Here is a 21,964-nt window from a genome sequence, read left to right as displayed (position 1 = left end):
TAGCTTGGGATACCCTACCCGGAAGTGGGTGGTGGAGTCACCGTCACCCAACTGGTCACACCACCGTCGACATACTGCCTGCTGGGATGAGGCTCGCCACCGGAGAACCACGGAGATTGTTACGAGTCTGAGATCACACACACACAATCTCGGCGGTAAATCGTCGGAACGAGCGTCTGGCAGCAGTTTGTTTCCGGGAGCAGGGAGGAACGAGGCGCGTCGCCAAAATGATGGAAGAAATAGACAGATTTCAAGTGCCGAGCGCCGTGCAGGAGGCGGAGATGCAGGCTGAGATGCAGCCGCTGGTGAGTCAGATACGAGATCATCATCAGTGTTTTGGTCGTGTTTTCCGGTCCAACACGTCTTCATTAATCCGGGATTATCAGTGTACGAGGCCTGCCATTCATAACGCTCTGCTCTGGGATCCCGACACATCCATCACCTGCCATGCGTTAATATGGGCTGATCTGCCAACAGAGCAAGTTTTTTTTTTCTCACCACAGTGAAATGTTATTAAAGGCAGAGTAACGTGAGATGATGACTGATCTGCTCATAGTCTGACGTTTCTTGTCGTGTAATGCGAGCAGCGTCCGGTCTGCTGCGTAGTGAGCAGCATCCGTCATGTCTGGTGAAAAACAAGCATCCCATCCCAGCGCGTCGCCACATCCTCAGCATCCATGCAGCAAGTTGCTCCGGCGTCGACGCCGATGGTGTCGCCGTGACGTAATGAGTGAGCGGCCTTGAAAGGCTGATGTTCAGTGCTCGTGTTTTCCCGTCAGGCCACTATCTTCTTGATTTGAAGAGGAGAATCAGTGGACGTGGGGTGTCTGTGCGCTCCGTGGCCTGTAGTGGGGCCCTGGGTTACTGCAGCCTGCAGGCGGCCTCTGCTGCCCACGGCCGGGGCCGCTAGAGAGCCAGACTAGACCCAGAGCAGTCTGACCTGGTGTCCATTCATCCCCGGTCGTACTGTTCCCACTGATTGATAAGATCATTATTCTCCCCAACCTTGCCCTGTGGATATGAGGATTGAAGGCTTCCTTAAGTGGGATCCAGGGACTTCAAGAAGTCCTCCAAAGTGTCCCAGAGCAACCTAAAGAAGACAAGTGTAATTTTAAGTACAGTGTTTTGCATTGCCAGGCAATATACATGTATTGTAGATTAAACATTGTCTCAAATGTTGGATATTGTTCTGTTTTAATATGACATACCTGTAGTCTGGTTTGCAAAGAGACATTTTTTAATATATGGCCTGAGTTTGAGTTTAACAGGTTGCTGTGTAATCTCAGTGAAGAAATTTAAAGTCATAATTCTGCTATGTGCAATCTTAATGAGGTAATAACGCAAACTCATACATATGTATGTTTTCCCTAACTGAATAAACGAGCTGTTCTCAGAGGAAAGTGAAGTCCCCAGAACACTGTTTGAAGCTAGAAGGGTGGCAGGGTCCGCCACATATAAACGAGGTGAAACAGTATGAAGCTGTGTTGTCCTTCAAGTTCAGTTTGTTTATTCAGTAATGAAAACAGAGACAGTTTGTTTATTTTGTTTGTTTAGACATAAAAAATCAACAAAAGAGGATGCCCGAAACTACGTAGTGCACCTTTAAAGGTGGCTCTTTCCTGATACCTGAAATGTGTTCACTGAGAGAGAGTTGTATCTGCTCTGTTTTACAGTTTCAGTCTGTTTCTGTTATCCATAAATATACACAGGTGCTCACTAGATAGAGACGGATTCCTCCTCGCATGTTTTATCTATTCATGAATTGCTTTATTCTCATAGTCTGGGCATAGTAGGGCCGATTGTGCATTACAAAAGCGCATTAATTATTCATCAATGCCTCCGTAATGCACATTTCTGCTCATCCTTCTGCCGTCTGCCTTGTTGTTTGTCTCCAGGATCCGGCCTCGTCCACAGCCTCAGAGGCGGACTCAGACCCCAGAGAGGGGGAGCCGGTCACTATCAACTACAAGCCCTCACCCCTGCAGATGAAAATAGGTGAGTAGAGGAGCTGCAGTGTGTGTCAGGCCAAGTGTCCGCCTGTGGAGAGTAACCTGCAAAATCTCTACATAAGGCAGGGGGATCTGTGCCGAGACAGTGGCTGTGTCCTGGTGGGTTGGCATTTGAACAGTGGGGGATCAGTTTTCAGAGAATCTTTCTGTGACAAGGCAAATCAAGACGGCTGTGGTTTAAACGTCCTTGTTATGCTGCTAAACTCTCAGTAAAATGTACCATTATCGTCCATTTCAGGGCTGCAGCCAGATGAGTTATGGGTCATTTGTCTGGATTAATCTGCTAATGAGTGGGTCTTATATGCCAAGTTCCCAAAGTAGGGTGTTACCAGGACGATGCCTGTTTTCTGTGTGGTTACATATCTCAAAAAGTATTCAAGTTACACCATATAAAACTGTAAAAACAAGTAACTTAAACAAATAATCAGTTATCAGAGTTGTTGTCCGTTACTTCTCAATAGACTGATCGTTTCAGCTCTTATAAATGCTATGCATCATTTGGCTCATGGATATCCAGGGCAAAAGATATTAGCCTGTTCTGTGTTTGGGAATGTAACTCCCTTGTGTGTTTGTGAGAAGCCACAGTCCTTAAAGTCTCATTTCAGCACCTTGGACAGAATCCAGTGGTGAGCAGCAGCGCCTCTTTATTTTTCTTTTACTCCTACTGCAATACTTTCTCAGCCAAAACCTTTAAAGCACCAAGAGTATTCAAACTCAGAAAACTACTTAGCCACAGACATACATGAAAAATGATTTTAAAAAATGACAATAACTTTGTTTTCATAGCACCGTTCATACATACAATGCAGTGTAGTGCTTTACAGCGTGGTGTTAAAAACTGAAGGCAATAGAAATACAATATCATCAAATGTTCTCAAAAATCATTGAAATCAAACAAGAATGCCACTCACTAGAGTCCCTTGTAATTCAATCAGGCCTAATTCAGTATCAAATAAAACTGCATCCAGTTGTCCTCACTCATAGATACCAGCCATCATATATGTGTGTTTTTCCTATCAATTCTCATTCCCTGAGAAATGTACGGAATGTCAATCAATTCCCAGATCCATCATTTTATACGGATATGCACCCATCCTACATCAAAGTTTTGTGACAATGTCTTTGGCAGTTTTTTTTATAATCCTGCTGACAAACCAACAAACGGTTCATGGGAGATAAACATTACCTACCTGGCAGAGGTGATAAAAAGGCAGATGCGCAAAAGAAGTGAGCAGTGCTCTCATATCTGAAGTAACTGGGAAAGAAGTTTCATGGTCTCAGCTAAAAGCTGCTTTCTCTCTTATTTTGTTGGCCACTTTAGGATCAGAGCACCAAAGAGCTGCTTGATTGGGAGTTAAAAGGTCCAAAAATGTAGGGAGGTGTTATGTCATTAAGAGCTCTGTATGTGAGTTAAAAGGAAACTAAAATCAGTTCTAAAAGAGCCAAGGAGTCAGTGGAGGGGAGCTAAAACAGAAGCCATTTGCTCTCATGTCCTAGTTTCTGTTAAAAGTCTGGCAGCAGAGTTCTGGACTAGATGGAGTTGAATGAATCAACTTCTCTGCATCGTGTTTTACCACCCTTTGGCAGCATTTCTCAGGTGGAAGAGTCTTGATCCCATTTTCCAATATGGGCCTCAAAGTTGATATCAAGTCCAGAATACATCTGACTTGGTCCTTTCTGAAATCCAGCTCCAGCTGAGTCGGCCAGTGCAGATGTTCATCTCAGTCTACATCCATGGTGAAAGAGAGAGCACATCGATAGCTTCAGCGGTGCTTCATGTTATTCTGTTTAATCTCACCTCGCTGGAATCTTTTTTACAGCATGTAGACACTGTCATAACATTTCCTGTGTATAAAATACAACCTCCTCATATTGTAATAATGTGTGCTTGTAAAACTAGTCACTGTGTCTCTGTGACCTTGGGACAGAAAATACTCTACAGCGGATGGCCTCTTAAAACTCTCTCCTGCATTAAACAAGTAATGCCATTTTTCTGGTGTCACATTCTAGTTAACCTCCGGACTAATAGCATTAGTTTATCTGTGTGTTTTGGGGTCAGGTTTTGAAGACAGGCCAGGGGAATCTCACCGGAGGAGTCTTTTCTTTCTCAACATGTTGTCGAATGCTTTTACGATCTTATTATTTCTTCCTGATGAGCACGTGTTTAAATGATGCTGATATGTTCTTGTTAGATCTGCGAATCTGACGACGTTAATCTGATGCTATCTGGCATTGCTGTGCTTTACATCAGCACATTACAAAAGTTCCCCAGTTTATTCAGGAATTTCATGACAAGCAAATGACAGACTTGCAAGCAGACGACGCTGACATTAGTTCAACATTAATCCACCACTTTCTCATGCAGTTTGCATGTCATTTGGTGCTAACCTGGTGTGTGTGTGTGTGTGTGTGTGTGTGTGTGTGTGTGTGTGTGTGTGTGTGTGTGTGTGTGTGTGTGTGTGTGTGTGTGTGTGTGTGTGTGTGTGTGTGTTTCTTGTGCAGAGAAACAGAGAGAGCTGGCCAGGAAGGGCTCACTGAAGAACAGCAACACTGTAGGAAGTCCCGTCAACCAGCAGCCTAAGAAGAACAACGTCATGGCCAGAACACGGTAAGAAGTGAACGTTTTTGTTTTCATTCGCTGGTGTCGTTCTGATTGGCGACAGCAATTCAGATATTTGGGCAGTTCTTGGTTTTGGTTTTTGAAATAGGAAACAATATGGCAGCCAGCTGTTGAGATATGGTATGGTATGGTATTACAGCTGAACAGCGCACTAAGAAGTGTTAATGAAAACATTTGAGGAGAGAAACAGACAATGGACAAAGGTTGTGGTTCATATTTGATCAGCCCTGCCTTGTTCAACAGTTTGATCAAAGCTTTTTTCAGCCTCTTTATTTCACAATACAGGGACAACATGGCGGCCACTTCCAGCGCACAGTCTTTCTGTATTGCAGCTGAACAGTTTGCTAAAAAAAAAAAAAAAAAGTCTTGGTTTAAAGTTTATCAGCACTGCATAGTTTTGAAAGTTTGATCGGAGTTTGGGTTGACGTCTCCTTGATCTGAGAGATAGACTGAGGGCCGGCTGTGTCTCTGGACCTATCTACACTCTTTGGGTCGGGATATGAGTGCAAACGAAATGACTGCAGCTGATACAACAGCCTTGAAATAGTTCAGATGATGAGTTGGCGGCTCTGAATGCAGGCAAAAGGGAGAAAAGTTCAGCGCTGTTCAGTAGTGTGTACTAGCAACATTGTAATGATACAAAGATGGTTCTAAATTTTCAGAGATCACGTTTATTCTTTGACAATGTGAGGTGAAATATGACAACTTGAATTACTTTTTTAAAAAGATCAAAGGGAAGTTGTAGAAACACTTTAGAATATGTAATGATGTAAACTGACAATTCCAGCAACTGTTTCACACACAGAATCACCATTAAAAAGTCCACTTCTCCTCTCCCGTGTGGCCTCCCTCACAGTGAGCCGTCTGCTGTTGTTATGTGCTGGATCAGAAACATGTTTTCAGAGCTCGACAAAACGGATTATATTCTCTTGTCATTATCTCTGTCTGTCAGTGAGGCTGGCAGGAGAATAGTTTTATTGATTTTGGCAGTTGTTAGATGTCAGAGTTAGAAATTAGACCTCTTTCATGCTGCTTTTTTTTACTGTAGTTCAGCTGCGAGGCTGCCTCAAGGCTGCCTTCCTTTTTTCTGTCAGCGTCTCCGCCGGTCCTGTTCTTACTCATCTCTTCCTGTTTTTCCCTCCTCCGCCTCTTCCCCATCTTGCTCTGTTACACCCTTTTTTTTTTCCTTCTCCTCTGTCCTCTTTCTCTCTCTGTCTCCCCCCCCACCCCACCCCCCACCCCACCAACAGGTTGGTAGTGCCCAATAAAGGCTATTCCTCTTTAGACCAGAGCCCGGACGAGAAGCCCTTGGTGGCCCTAGACACAGACAGGTGAACACAAACACACACCTCGAGCTACATGAACATCCAGAGCGCAGAGAAATAAAAAGCTAACTCTGTGCCTCTGTTTCTTTCAGTGATGATGATTTTGACATGTCTAGATACTCGTCGTCGGGATACTCCTCTGCTGAGGTGAGACAAGTCACACCTTCTTCATCTTATCCACCCCCTCCCTCCCTCCCTCCCTCCCTCCCCTTCTTTCCTCCATTTTCTTTTATTGTCAACAGTCAGATTTTATAAGCCAGTCTCGAAGCGAACCCATTTATATCCATCCCGCTCATCCATGTTAATTCTCAAAGCGTGTGTGCTACAAGTGCATGATTACATTGCAGACGCACCCGCACACAGATGGGTGTGTGTGTGTGTGTGTGTGTGTGTGTGTGTATGTGTGCGTGTGTGTGTGTATATGTGTGTGTGTGTGTGTATATGTGAGACACAAAGCGGGGAAACAAATGAAATGTCATCTCTGCTCCTGAAAATCCTGTTTTCAATGCTGCTGCCAATATATAAGTGCGAATCACAGACACATCATTGGATTTATTCCCCAGGGGAATCCTCGCTCCCACCCGCTACATCCATTTTATGCTTGACAAGGCCCGGCTTGTGGATATACTGCGGGTGTATGCCACAGTGTTGTCACATAAACTAAATGTTTTAACCACAGTTTAGCCATCGTCTCCTCCCTCCTTTTCAGCACACGATAACAGCGGCAAGGGCAAAGCACACAGCGTAACGAGAGTAGGATTAACAAAGTCATTGATTTTTGTTGTTGTGTATGAAGCACCGTGGATACAGTTAATCCACTGTAGGTGAGGCAGCTAAATGCTGGGATTTTGAATGAAGTCTTGAAGACATTGCTTCTGTTTTACATGCAAACAAAAGGCATTGTTTTGCCAAAAACAAATCACGCCAGGACAGTAGTCGTCGTGTTTGTGACAGAGCTCCAAGCGATGATCCTCGTGGCCATCTGTGAAAGTGCCTCAACTCACTTTGCCGTGGTTACCACCGTAAAGCTTTACCCGGTCTGAGTCATGAGCTCAAGAAGACTTGGCTAAATCTGATAACGTCAGAGGGAAGCTGCGTTTGTGTGAGAAACAAAAAAGACCAGAGAATTGTCTTCTTTTTTTCTGTACAGATTAAGCAACCAAGATGCAACATGTTAATTAGTGTGATTAAGAGGTGCTGATTAGCACATTTTGTTATCTTTGGACGGAGCCAGGCTAGCTGTTTCCAGTCAATGTACTAAGCCAACCAGCTGCTCTCTGTGGATTCATATTTATGGTAGACATGAGGGAGGAATCGAGACGACCTTCTCATCCCACTCTCTGCCAAAAATTTCTAATTATTTATTAAATCACTCTCAAATTGTGTCACTTTTTTTTGGTTTTTAGCTCAATTAGCTAGGTAGTCTTAGTAATAACCCACTATAAAATTTGAAACAAGAATTTTAACCAAGGCCTGCAGTTTTATTTTTGATTTCATCCATCACTGACTGCGAGCCCATCAGGCTAGTTCCCACATTAGCTACACTCATTAGCTCTTCCCATTGGGTATTTTGTATCTAGCCTGGGCCTTACTTGCAACACATGCAGAGAGCAATGCCAAAGAAAATAATTTGAAAATAAGCAAACCTGAACGAAACTGAAACTAGCCCAAAGCTTAAAGCATAAAATCGTCTGGACCTGTCTTGTTTGGGAATTTCTTCGACAGTCCAAACTACAGCTCCTCTGCTCAGTGCCTCTCTCCACTCAACATGAACTAACGACCGGCTTTAAACACAAGTTAGAAGTTCTTCAGAGCCCCAACAAAAAGATAAAAATAGTGCTTGCCTGCAAATATACATTAAAATATAAGAACATATCATCAATATGTTGAAAAGAGCGTCCCTGTTGTGTAACGGCCTCATCGGGTAGCCAGTGCTCTGTAGCCTGGTCCTTGTTCACGGCCCTGTCGTAGGGAAACGCAGCTCCGACTCATCATTCTCCTCTCTCTGTCCTCCTCCTCCAGCAAATCAATCAGGATCTGAACATCCAGCTACTGAAAGATGGATACCGCCTAGATGAAATCCCCGACGACGAGGACCTGGATCTGATCCCGCCCAAATCCGTCAACCCTACCTGCATGTGCTGCCAGGCAACCTCCTCCACCACCTGTCAAATACAGTAACCCCACCCCCCTGACCTCCTCCCCCCTTCCCCCTTTTCCACACACTATAACCCCCGATCTCCATCTGCTGTGAGTTCACTTCGCTGTCATAGCGGCGAGAGTGAAAGCATTGGTAGAGTATTGTAATGACAGTTAAGTGCTACGATGATGATGACAATGAGGAATAATCCAATTAACATGTAAAACGTTTGGGTTTCTAATCGAGGGGGAAGGAAGACACGTGAAAATATCAAATATGTATTTAATATGAGAGTTAAAGTGGTGGTTTCCTCCTATGGTAGGACGTGCGCTTGTGTCAGAGAGCCTTTCTCCTGGTGATGTAACATAACACTGATACTAGTTGACAGAAAACAAAAGGCTAACTGATGCTGTAAAGTCATTTCCATCTCCCCCCCAGAGAATAAGAAACATCATCATAACTGCTGACTCAACTGTTCTGCTTACCTGAATTCTGGGTTGCATTTTTCTAGTTTTTTTTTTTTTTAAACATTTTTTATTTAAATGCTTGCTACCCAAGGGATATGTATGATTGTACGCGTCAACGGGAGATATTTTAAAAGCATGGACTGCAGTCTCGGAACCCCAAATAGAGGATATTTGGTACTGTATTCATCACACTGTACAGGTTTGTTATGTAGCACAGGCCAGGTATTGCACTCATCCACGCCCCCCTTCAACACTTAGTGGAGGAATGTATGAACATGTATGGCTGACGAACAAACTGCATGAAGAAAGAACACTGGACTGAAACTGGAAAATTAAGAAGTAAGCAGCTCGTTGCACATTCGACTTTGCCCCATCTCTGCTGTGCAACCACACGCTGCTGCCGTGGCACGAGCTTGACTCGTGTTGTTTTTTTGAATTTGCACATTTTTTTTGGGCCCGTGTCTTTGTGCTCTTTCCTGCATAGCGGTGACAGTGTCTTATCTGAAACGAACTGTGTCAAAAAAAGGGAAGACTATATGGCACATGATGCTCACGTGATTCACATATTAACAAGGCCAAAGGGAAGGTGGGGGGCCTGGAGATCCATTGCTCAGCACACACTGTTGCGTTACCCCCCCCACTACATCTTTTCTCAGTGTCACCCCTTCATTCCCATTTCCACTGATCATGCACACACACACGCATGCATGCATACTGTGCCAACATAAAGAGATGAGATGTATTTGTCTCTTTTGACTAATAGTTGGAAATTGGTTTGTAATTGCGACATCAAGGATCATCGACTTCATTTACGACTCTCTGTCCCCCTTAAATCAGTTGATTATTTGCAATGAGAGTATGCCTTAAGTACAGAGAAGTGTATTTATCGCCATCTTGATCATTTACTTTATTTTAGCATTTGCTGTTTATGAAGTTATGCTTTTTCTTTTCTACATTTAGACACGGGTGATGATTGTTTTTTTTTTTTTTAAATGACTTTCTTGTAAGGTAAACACTTCCATTACAGTATTTAACAATGTTATTGTTATGTGCAGTGTATGAAAAACAATGAATAAACACAAATCTAATAGAGCACTTCCTGTCCTCGCTGTGTTCCCGTTACATCTTTGTGAGATTACAGTGTCAGGTGTGGTCGTGTGATGTGGGACAGAAATATTGCGCAGGATTTTTTTTTTTTGTAGAAAGAAAAATAATTTTAATGTTAAAACATTTGAGCAGTCATTTATTACACAGCTATGTATATTGCAATAACTTGGGGGTCTGTGTTGACAGTCCCTGATTACAGTACAGTAGCATCAGAAGTAAGGGCATTAACCTGAAAGGCACCAACATCTAATCACAGTTGTCATAATGCCGGAAAAAAGAAAAAACATTTCACTTTACAAATGTATGTAGTTTGCGCCCTACTACACCTACCTGTACACTCTGTCTGGACGTTTGAATGCATTGTGTTGCAAGTATAAAAGAAAAATTAATGACATCAACAAGGTTTCTGGCTCCTGCAGTGGACGAATAAGACCTCTCATCCCATTAGTAATATTACAAAAGATTACCAGACAATTAAAAAAATACATTGTACCAAACAAATACATACAAACATGCTACATGATGTAATTCAAAAGACTTGGAAAACAAACTAATCAACAGAGAGAGCGTGCCTTGAAATGCTTGAACAGAAAATGGAAAATGCTGTCGTGAGAAATGTTGTGCTTCCACATCACCACCAGGGGGTGTGAGTACTGGTTGAAATGACCTAGCGTTGCATTATTCCCTGATAAGAAATGCAGTTCAGATAGAGAGTAAACAAAAGTTTCAATGTACAGCAACTGGCACTGTTGGCATACGAGACAGTGGCTGATATTCACCGTAGCACTGAATATCAACATAAAGAATCTGATGATGTTCATTTAGGTAGTATCTCCAAAGGCTGAAAATGTAGAAATTCATCTCTGCTACAAAACCCTTGAAAGGCACGGACCTCCTACATTAACTGAACATGAATCATTATGGTCTTGGCGCCAAAAAGTGAAAAATAAATCTCAAACTTTGCCTTTTAAAAGGCTTTTATTACCCTGTTACGTTTTCCTGCACTATCGACAAAATTCAAGCCTGAAAAATTGTATTTTCCCATGAGGTCTGCTTATATATTATGGTCAAGCAGAAGTACTCTAAAAGTATTCTGCTTCATTATGATGCATCAACATGTATGCTTCCATACAGGAAACACGTTGCCTAAGCCTACAAGCTCACAGTATACCTGATTTACTAAGCCCATAGCCAGATATAAGAAATTAAATACCCAAGCTCTGTAATTCTCTCTATTATAGCTTTGTCTCTAATAATACTTAACTATACTGAGTATGCATCCATCTGAAAAGTAGTCTGTTTAATTTATTTACATGATAATACTGCTATACTGTACATTCACCTTGTCCTGGACTGGCGATAACTGTACAAGTATGAGTGTATGTGCGCAAGAGTAGTATTTACGAAACGACCAGTCCCAAAACGTCTTAATTCATCTCAGTCATGATCTGCTCCCTTCCTGTTGTCTTGGCCTGAAACTGAAACTGTGACGGGAAGTGAACACATGTAGTGTCAGTGTACATGAACACCTCCTAGACTGCAGACTGTTCCAGGCAAACATGGAAAAACCTCACACAACACATAATTACAAATGGCGAAAGCAACTAGAAACCGTCAGACAGACCCTGAATATCCCTTAAATAAATACCGATCACCTCAGGGCACAGAGAGGGAAGCTCTAGTTTGATTACATCTGGTGCATGCGTAGAAAAACTTTAAATAGTGGTCTGGCTGGTTGAGGTGTGTGACTGGACGGGGTGTGTGTAAAAGTGCACACCCCACATGTGGCTGTGTCTGTGTTTGCCTCTGTGTCTACTGCATGAACCTTCATGTATATACAGTATATGTGCTATGAGGGCGCGTCTCACACCCCCGCAGGACTCTGGTCTCCGGAGTCAGAGGAGGACACGGACACGGAGCAGCGGCGTCTCTTGGCCGCGCCGGAGCCCTGGAGCATGCTGGGATGGAAGCCCGCGTGCCGCCGTGCGTGTTTAGTCAGGTGGTCGCTCCTCATGAAGCACTTGTCGCACATGGGACAGTTGAAGCGCTTCTCGCCCGTGTGTGTGCGGTAGTGACGCGTCAGCTCGTCCGAGCGCGAGAACTTCTTGCCGCAGTCTGGCCAGGTACACTCGAAGGGGCGCTCACCTGAAGAAACACACACACACACACACACACAAGTTTTGTATTACCATTCCTCTGAAGACTGCCCTTTGACTAGATTCAAAGCTTTACCACGTTCATACTTTTCTACATACTTGGTTTTAATGAGGTCTGGAAAAAAAGGGGAAAAAAGTATCAGAGGGAGACTTGTTATTGATTTTGTAGTTATTGCTTCATACTACAGCAGCAGGGTCCCCAAATGATGGGGAGAGACAGCACAGGTGCCAAGGTTGTAGCTTGTGTCCCACTGCAGTGTATATTGGTATTCTGCAGTCTTTACACACACTAGAGTGGGACTTCAACCCTAACCTCTGTGTTTTTGTTTTCCTCTTTGTTTGGGGACCCTGCTGCTATATGTGTAAAATAATAATAGCAAAATCAAGAATTTCCTTCCTTATGTTTTTTTTTTTTCTCCTGACCTCATTTAAACCCAGTATGTAGAAAAGCATGAACGTTTACAATATATGATGAAGGTGACACAATACAAAAATGACATTGAAGTATTGTTAATGTACTAACGATACAATAATGTTCATGTTCAACATGTCATGTGTGCTATATATGGATGATCATACTCATTTTATTTGCTGAAAATGTGTCCACAGACCAAGAAATATGTTGTTTGTCATCCTCCATTACTACAGTTTAAAATGGATTAGTCAGCCTTCAGCCCTTTTGTTGTGACCAAACTCCACTTAAGGCGTAACTCTGCATACTTTATGCAGAGAAAGCTGCATGTAATCTGATTAACTGCCTCCAGTGTTGCATGCTAGGTGAGCCTGGTTTTTAAGAATGTTACCATTAGGATAATTTGTTTTTAAGGTGGCCATAATGGGTCCAACATTGTTATAGGAATGCAATGCAAGACCAGTGGAATGCGTTTCAAAACCTGCAACTACATTACCCACAGTGCAACTTTGCTTGTGAATGACATCACTGGAGACAGTTTTATCAGATTACATGCTGCTTCCTCTGGAGCCCCTCACATATGCAGTAGGACTCCCAGAGATCTGGAAACACACGTTAATGTGTATAATTGTTGAGGATTGGGGAGGTCGGAGTGTAAAGTGTACTGTCAAAAGAAATTAGATACAGACCAAATTAAATTCTGTTGTGTTTATCCATGATTTCCAGGAGTATCATGGTCATTAAACAAGTTTGGAGCTGTTAAAAAGAGACAACGGTCTCCAGGAAACCAAACAGAACATTAAAGTTAACCTTTGTCAGTGCCAGAGCTGCTCCATGTAACCTTTACTAAACTATCATCAATTCACATTATTATTCAGAACCATTTTACTTCTCAGTCCTGCAAAGGAGGGCTGCAGATAACGAAAACAACACACAAACACAGAGGTTACAAAACATGTATGCACTCTGGGGAGGGGGAGGGACAACATTCTGTTCTGTGTTGTTCCTCTGTGTCTGTGACCAATCCGGCTGTGGACGCTGCTGTGCATAAACAGCATTTTCCTGGGACAGTGACAGAACTTAATGATTTTAAAATGGTGACTCATCATAAGAGCCCCGTGAATAAAACCAAAAGAAAGAGTGAGCATGGCCGCCCCTCCCTCTGCTGCACGTGCTCCACTGAACCACATGTCTGCCCTTGTTTACAACCCGGCGCGAGGGGAGTGGAGGAGGATGACGTATGAGGAAATAGTGGTGCAGGGAAGGGTTATCTCCGGACAAGAACATGTGGGGACAACAATGTCGCAGTGACCTGCATGTGAATCAGAAGCCACGATGTCGACTTTTACTGCTCTGTTATTACAATATCGTGTATGCGCACACAGAACCGGATATATATATACACTGATTATTACCAGCCATCAATCATTTGAGGCATCAAGACATGTTGAATGATCCATGGAGGGATTAATAAAGTCTCATTATTTGGAGAACGTGTCTTTTTCCAGATGACCGGTCTACCACCTTTTGTACAAACATGGGCGGCGTTCCCTGATCGCAGTGGGTGCGTGTCAACAGCATATGAAAAATACACTCCCTTCCCCCGCAACCACCATCTCCTCCTCCTCCACCACCTCTTTTGCTTTACCTCACACACCTCCCCTCCCCTCCCCTCCCTTCCCTCAGCCTGCCCGTGACCAGCCATGGGCCGCCCTGTCACACCCCCTACCCTACCCTACCCTACCCCCCACCCCGCAGCAGCAGCAGCAGGGGCCAATTCATGGGACCACCTTTCCTCTAATCTGTTATTCATTGGCAGGAACATGTGGTCCCTCGCTCACCCTCCTCGTGGAGTCCGTGGCGTTGAATATCACATTCTAACTTAAATCATGGCTGACGGTGACGACATCATTATCACCGAGCTAGTTTTTTCTCCTCCGTGCTTGACGTCTTCAGCCAGTAGAGTTTGAACGGTGATGTCAACACATGCGTCTGAAATAAATAAATAAGAAAAAAAAAAAAAAAAGATGGCAGAAGTGACGCAGAGCGGTCACTCAGGCTTACCAGTGTGCACCCTGAGGTGAGCTTTGAGGTGGGACGACTTGCCGTACATCTTCCCACAGCCCGTGAAAGGACAGCAGTGTCTCTTCTCGGGAGACTCCTGTCTCACCGCCACCGCCCTCTTGTTCCGGGACTGTTTGGGTGCCGCCGAGCCCCGGCTGTCCCCGGCGTTCAACCGGCAACTCCCCCGCTCCACTTTCTCCTGCGCGCCCGCAGCGTCGCCCGTGCCCCCGAGACATCTGCTGCCTCCGCCGCTGACGGCGCTGGGGTTGTTCAAGTCCAACAAAATCATTGCCACCATCAGCAAAGTCCTATTCTCCTGGTTCTCTTTCAACACGTCCTCTGTCCGACCCGGCGGTCGGCTGGGGGCACAGTCTGCAGAGACACCGACCTCCGACATCACTACAGCAGGTTCCGGGTGGAGGAAGGGGACAGTGTGTTGGTAGGGTGGCTGTTCGTTCAGAAACAATCGGACACCATAAAGTAATCAGACCGCGGTCTCCACAGGAAACATGTGGTTAACCATCCACACGTGTCGTCTTCAATGTGACTATTCCGCAAAGGCTGCGCTTCTTGTCGAGGCTGCAGGGTGGGTAAGTAAACACCCCCACAGCAAAGATAGCACTTTGAATCCCGGCTCTTCCTCTCTCCTTCTCCCTCTCCTCGTCTTCTTCTCTTTCTCCTTCTTCTCCTTCTCGGGGTTCGTTCCCTCTAACTGCCGGATCGATGAAACCTCAGCGGCTCGGAGAGGGAACTATTGTGTCTGCGTTTATTCCGCCTTTCTGTGCGCTCCCACACATGCGTCAACTTGTCCTATTTTACTGCGAGCGGCACATCTCTCAACTCCAAGAAACAATTTCGCGGAATCCCACGGCGTCATACGAAAGCGAGGCTCCCATTGGCTGCGAGGAAACACGACTCGGTTTTTGGAATCGCCTATTCACGTGAGTGAGCGACGGCACGCTGGACCAATCACAGGGCGGGGTCGGTGGAAAGACGGCGGGACCAAACTGATGCCACATTTAAGTGCTTAAAGTGACTGGGACATATGAGAGTCGTTTTCTAAAATTGATTTTTTAGGCATCAGCTAAAATGTCCTTACACTCAGAGATGGAAGATATGAAAATTATAGTATATAAATCAAATCCAAAATTCTTACAACATTTAGAATAGAATGTCTTTTTACTGAATATTATAACTTCCCAGTTGAGTTAAAGATGGAAAAAGAAAATTACAGACCTGATCCTTTCACAGTTTGGCGCAAAAAAAAAAAAAAAGGAAAATGTAAACACTTATGAAAAGTTACGATATGTTTACTGATAAGACAATGTGGAGGGCAAGATTTAGAGCAGAAAACTGTCATAAAATTGAATCCCGTTCATTTTATATTCTTATTATCCCTGTTTTTTGTCTGTTTAATTCTTTAATAGCAATTCGAAGCACTTACGTTTCTCATCTGCTGGAAATTCCTGTCACCAGGTCCATTTTTCCATTTCCCACCACACGCAATTCACAATTACGACATGCTTTGAAGAGGCACTCGAATGCAACATGACAACAGGGGTACAGGGACTCTACATGGCACGCCTCCAGGCCCAGCCCACACTGTTGCCTCATGTTAGATAAACCTGCCCATCTATTGTTTATTTTCTAGAATACTTTAATATTTGTAACATAAAGTAACTAGCTGAGAGATTAAATCAAAGATTTTACTTTTTTTTTTTTTTTTTAAGTCCAGCATAAGCAGGATCATGTTACTTGCAGGAAATGCACATCCTTTGTGTGCGAGAATAAGAGAAAACAACAATAGGCTGTGTGATTGCGTTGCATACTTGCGTGCAGTGAAAAACAGCTGCCCAAATTTACAGTCTGCAGTCTACAGATAAATTAGATGCAGCACAGGCCACACTGACCATATCATGTGTTGTTGGTTTGTATGCTGACGTTTGTGTGATCCATAAAGAGGCCAGTTGTGGCTTGTGCTGCTGAATGTCCCACCTACGGCTGCAAAAGTATTTGCTCTGCAGATATGAATCAGTGAAGGTCAAACCATACATGCAGCCCATGTGCTTTATGCTGCATAAGGCTTTCTGTGGGCCATACATGATAATTCTACCAGTACGAATCCTGTGTGCTAAATGCGGACGCCTGATACTGACATCTGCATTATTAGCATCTAGTATTGGCATCAAACTAGAGATAGTGCTTCTGAATTTATAGGCTGAGGAGAGAGGTGTGTGTTTTGTCTTCTCAGATGAAACCACAAGCCCAGCCGCTGTGGCTCATAAAGCTTCAGCTGTGGACAGGTCTGTCCCACTTTCATAACCTCGCTCTGATCCCAAATTAGCGCAGTCCTCAACGGTCCTCTGAGGCACACTTGAACTCTCTGTGCCAGTGCAACCTCCCTTGACACTGTACATCAGGTATGTCCACATTGGCATTGTGTTACAGTGTTTTTTCAACATGAGTAACGGGTGTATTATGTGTACGTGTAATGTTTATTTAGCTACGTCATCTTGCAACAGTCAACTGGTATCAACATGAAGACTTGTTTTAAAATATTAAGCCCCTGAGGTTTTCATACTGATGTGAAAATACTTTACTGACATACTTTATTAAACTAAAAGCCCTGGTGAGCACTCTGTCTGAGGTGGGAAAACAGGCTTGACCGCTCGTCGAGGGTGTTAACATCGTCTTTTCAAATTAATTTAAGCTCTCTGGGTTTCCAGACAGCTGGATTATAGCCAATGAGCTGTATGAGGCCCTTTAAGGTTTGTTGTTTTTTTGGGGGGGTCCCCATCCATTTCAGTTGTTTGGGAGAATGCTGCAACCCTGTTTTGCTGCAAAGCTCCAGAAATGATTTGAGAGCTACAAAACTTCACCCCTAGCTTTCAATCGGCAAGGGGGTGATGAGATATTGAATTTTCATTTGTGGTTGAATTTGTCCTTTAGTGTATAACATTAGCATTGCCATACCTGTGTCCAATGTCTTGTTAATGTACTGAGATGTTTGATGATTACAGTCATAAAGCATTACAAGCATGAGTACCAACAGATTACGATATAAAGGCATGTATATCAATAATATAAATATAAATCAATAACATGTTTTCTACCTAAATGCATGAAAGGTTGTGAGATTGTATGATCAGGGTGGATAGTGTGGTTATGGCGCTCTATAATGTCTTTATGACTGCTGTGTGTCTGTTTTGGGTTTGGTAACATGTTGACAGGTGTGTGTGTGTGCGTAGTGTCGCATCTCATAGGATTTAAATATTTAGACATGGGGTTTTGTTGTTTTTGAGACAGGAAGAGAAAATAACAGCTTTCCGTCTGTCCATGATGTTCACTGTCACAGTGACACACCAGAATATCATTACCATTTCTATTTTTGACACAGTTTGATTGGAGCACAAAGGTAGACAGGAACAAGGTGTTCTGCAGTGACTCATACTTGTTTTTTGTTGTTGTTGTTGTTGTTTCTTTTTATGTATGAATCATCCAAGCGTAATGTGTTTCTTAATCCTGCCATGCCAGTATTCCCACCCATTTAATTAGAGATATTCTTCCAACAAGGCTGCAGTTCGGTTTCTTCTTGCCTCAATGCTTCTGCACTTTTCTCTCGGCAAACATACATATAAGCCGGCTTAATTACTCCTAAATACATGAAAGAAAAGGGGAAAAGAACTTATGAAATAAAATAACGTAACACAAAGACAAACATAAACTCTCACACCTGGCAACCTCCCCTGGATTATGCATGGCATATATTTAGTTAATAGGGTTGACCTTTAAGTTTTGTTGAACCAGCCAGTTGTGTCATTGTTGTGATCCATTCTTCAGAGGGGTGTGGGTGTTTTTCTCTCCAAAGTCTCAGGAGTATCTATTTAGCTGTAAAAAAAAAAAAACAAGATCAGAGTCCAGAAAATCACGCTTGAGCCCAAGACAGACAGATTTGTTCTTGTCTCTTTTCTTTACATTTTAATTGTTTTTTTTTAAATAAATACATAAATAAAATGTATTATTATTATTATAATTATTATTAGATTTGCACAGACTTGTAACCTCTTTCTCAAGGTTTTAAAGAGGCATCAGGATCAACAGATACTGTGACGGTCTGTCTGGGTTTAGGGTTAGGGTTAATAACATCCTCTCAGATCAATTTGCTGTATGGAGCCATTTAACATTTTCTTTTAGTTGTTTTTTTTTTTTTTAAACTTTTTTTCTAAACAAGTCCACATCTACTTCAGTTGTTCAGGACAATGACATTTTGAGGATGAAAAAACTTCTTGACTTTCCAATTTCTATTTTTAGGTGAACTTTTCCTTTAAAGCAGACAGTTCTCATGAAGCTCCTGTCTATTCAATATAGATAAAGAGGCAAAACTGTGCTCATAATAACTAATAGCCTTACATGGAACATGGGTATAGTAACTCTCATAGCGCAGTTGAATGTGTTATAATAAGCTATGTTATCATAAATGTTGAGTGGGCCTGCTGATCCTGTGTAGAGATACTTTATATAGGCCTGAATGCAGTCTGCAGGAGAGGCTTTAATGCAGCAGGTCTGTGTAACCGGACCCTCTGCCAAAAAAAGAAAAAAGAAAAAAAGGGGTCTCTGGGTGCAGTGGGTGGTTCATTCATGGGTAAAGTTCCTAGAAAATTCTCTTTGGCCCAGGGGGAGCAGGGATTGAGCAATGCTGCTTCAGGACACGACCTGTGTGTTTGGATACATGTTGCCCCCGAGGGCCGGTCAGACGAGAATACACTGACTCAGACACAGAGTGGAAGAGTGTTTTCCTGCGTCTTTATAACAAATGACTCAGGCAAAAGTGAGGCAATCATATGTCGCCGTTTCCCCTAAAAGATACTACACTGCTGTATACATCTCAAGAGGGGAGAATGTCACAACACAGCAAGATTTCCCAACAGGCAGAGAGCAGAGCCACGCCTCTCGTCTGTTCATCTGAAGCCTGCTCTCTCCGCAGTGACTCACTCGCTGCGTTAATAAATCCCGATGCTGGCATGACGCGAGAAACAAAATGTGCAGGAGGAAATGTTCAAGGAGAGGGAAAACAAGACGCCTCTATTTGCGCACAACAGATGCGGGGAGCGCTCGCCCTCTTCCCTGGATCGTCTCGCCCTCGCCACTCCGCCTCCGCTTGTGCTCGACTCAGTGGCAGGACCCCAAAGTTTTCCAGGAAAGAGAAAAAAGAGAGAGAAAAAAAATCGAGGTTGGAAACAAAAAAGAAAAGAAAAAGAAGTTTCTTGCAGTTTCCTGCAGCCGCCCTCCGCCAGCTCCTCCTTCGGCAGCAGAGCTGTAAACATTCCCTGGAAGAGGAGGCGCCTCCCCTCCTTCTCCGCGCGCTCCCCGACTCACCCCCAAGTTCAGGAGTGCACGGCGCATCTGGGTCATGTTGTTGCGCTGACATGATCCTGTCAAAGATGAGGCGCTGTCACGGTGCGCGAGGGCGTGCGCGCGATGTAGCAGGGTGGAGGGAGGGCTGGGGAGGGGGGCACGCGCATGATCCCGGTACAGAATGTTCCCTTCCACGTGCGGAGTTAGAGCTGACGCATCACCGCCGCCACGCGCCCTTATATGACTCCACAGACGGGCCTGTAATATAACGCAGCGTGCGGAATGAACGAGATGGTTTAAATTAGGCAGAGCTTCAGAAAACTGCAGGCACGTCACTGATCCGACAGTGTTATAGCGTGGGTTAAAGCAGATATCATGGTAAAATATTACTTTAAGGTCACCCATATGAATAGTACTTGAGTAAAAGTCTCAACATATCTGAGTGAAAAGTGCAATATTTGCTTCCAACATGTAGTAAAATGTAAGCTCCACAACATTCTACTTATGTGCAGTACTTGAGTGAATAGACTTAGTTACAGTAATCACTGATACAATTATAATACTCACAGAATGAGTGCATAATAAGTACTTTTACTTTAGCAATGCAAGATTTTACGTTAAAGCCTTTTATTTCTACTTATGTTAAGAATTTGAGTATTCCTCTATTGTTAAGTATGGTATTGAGTTTGTTAAACCTGTCCAAAATTAAGACCTTACTTCAACTCCATCATATCAGTCTTCTAAGTGAATCAAGGCCTGGCGTGGCACAGGATCTGAAAATACGTCATTCACACCTTACAGATGTGATCCAGCTCATGCTACAAATTTAGAACTGGAGTGCGCTAATGCTTTTAGCTTAGCAGCTACAGTGAACATTTCAGCTTGTTGAAGGGTGTGAATAACTTTTTTCAACAACTTTGTATGTCAACCATTGCAGCAACTTGTTTCACGCTGGATGAGCTGCATGGAACAGTTTTACGTCTCTGTTTTTCAGGCCTACCCTGAAATCCGATTCGCCACCCCAGCTGCCCATTGCCCTCAGAACATTCTTGGTTTTTTGCCTCAGTTTGAGCAAACTTTTGGGACTTTCCTTTTTAAGTTTTGCACAATTTTGTCAATCCAATATTTTGTCCGCACATGCCTGTTTGTTTTGTTGTCACTTTATACTGTGAATGTATTTGTGAATGTGCATTGTTTGCATGTGAATGTGCAAGCTGTAGGGAGCTATTCCCCATCTACTTCAGTTGTTTAGGAGATGCTGATGCAATGATGTTTTGCTGTGAAGCTCCAGAACTGTTTTATGGACTATAAAACTTTCCACTGGACTTTCCATCGGTATGGATGTGACAAGAAAATGACTGAATTGTCAATTTTGGATGACCTTATTTAAAGAACCTGATTGAAGGGGCAATTTATCTTTTGAATACAATTTTATACACACGAGTGTTAGAAACCGTAAGATATTATGTTACAGTAATGTTAAAGTAATTACAGTAAAAAGGAGTAGTAGAGACAGAAGTAGTAAATGCTGTTCTGACACGTGTGTTAATGTGCAGGTACTTTATCCCACCCACAGTCAAAAATGTCTGGAGGCATCACTGATTGTAAGCTGGACACAGGAGGAATTACTCACAGTGCTACTGCCCTGACTGCATCATGATACAGGTGGTACAGGCATGTGTTGGTTTTATTGTGTCCAGAAAGCAGGATGAAAACCAAATCTTTGCAAAGCAACACATGCCAGAATGCAGAGGTGGTGTCTTTAAGTTTCTGTGCTATTTGAATGTAGTAAACAAACAGGTGCTTACTGGTGGTTTTACGCACAAGCCAGAGTCAGAGCTGAAGCCCTCAGCTATGAAGAAATGACTTCATAAACTACCATTTCTAAAGAACATGGTGTAGAAAGTGGCGCATGTATCGAAAAAGTGTTTAAATAATACAAACACACATTTTACAACACAATTAAAGGCTCTTTGGCGCTCATGGCTGTGGGACAAGTTTTAAAAAGGCCTGTCCATCCAGCAGCACCTGTCCCGCTCATCTCACCAGCAGGGTGATGGGGGGGGGGGGGGGCACAACACATCTCATGTGCCTCATTACTTGACAGTTTACAGACTGCGTGTGTTTGATGTTTAATGAGTTCTACAGTGACGAGGTTAACAGCTCTCCGCCTCAGTTTGTAGCTCACATTAAGGGGTCAAAGAAATGCAGATGCTCCTGATGTTTAGTCCAACAGGCTCTTCGTCTCTCGGCCTCTTCCTCTGTGTGAGTTTGTGTCATAGCATGTTTGAAATCTCTGTGGGTCAGAA

At 43.4% G+C, this 21,964-nt stretch overlaps 2 protein-coding genes across 2 annotated transcripts; one reads left to right on the top strand and one right to left on the bottom strand.

Annotated features, from left to right (window-relative positions):
* Positions 1–9,654, top strand: fam219ab (family with sequence similarity 219 member Ab). Its single transcript, XM_037098482.1, has 6 exons — positions 1–305; positions 1,896–1,995; positions 4,512–4,617; positions 5,880–5,960; positions 6,047–6,101; positions 7,977–9,654. Exons 1-6 carry the CDS (start codon positions 228–230, stop codon positions 8,133–8,135), a joined length of 579 nt encoding a protein of 192 aa, XP_036954377.1. The 5' UTR covers positions 1–227; the 3' UTR covers positions 8,136–9,654.
* A 93-nt stretch (positions 9,655–9,747) lies between these two features.
* Positions 9,748–15,165, bottom strand: klf9 (Kruppel-like factor 9). The gene is made up of 2 exons (XM_037098481.1): positions 14,301–15,165; positions 9,748–11,813 (listed from the first exon to the last, which is right to left on the bottom strand). The coding sequence occupies exons 1-2, from the start codon at positions 14,695–14,697 to the stop codon at positions 11,533–11,535; spliced, it is 678 nt and encodes a 225-aa protein (XP_036954376.1). The 5' UTR covers positions 14,698–15,165; the 3' UTR covers positions 9,748–11,532.
* Between the last annotated feature and the right edge of the window lie 6,799 nt (positions 15,166–21,964).

The sequence above is a fragment of the Acanthopagrus latus genome, chromosome 5 (assembly GCF_904848185.1).
Source record: "Acanthopagrus latus isolate v.2019 chromosome 5, fAcaLat1.1, whole genome shotgun sequence".
NCBI classification, from domain to species: Eukaryota; Metazoa; Chordata; class Actinopteri; order Spariformes; family Sparidae; genus Acanthopagrus; species Acanthopagrus latus.
This window is presented reverse-complemented; position numbering and strand designations above follow the sequence as displayed.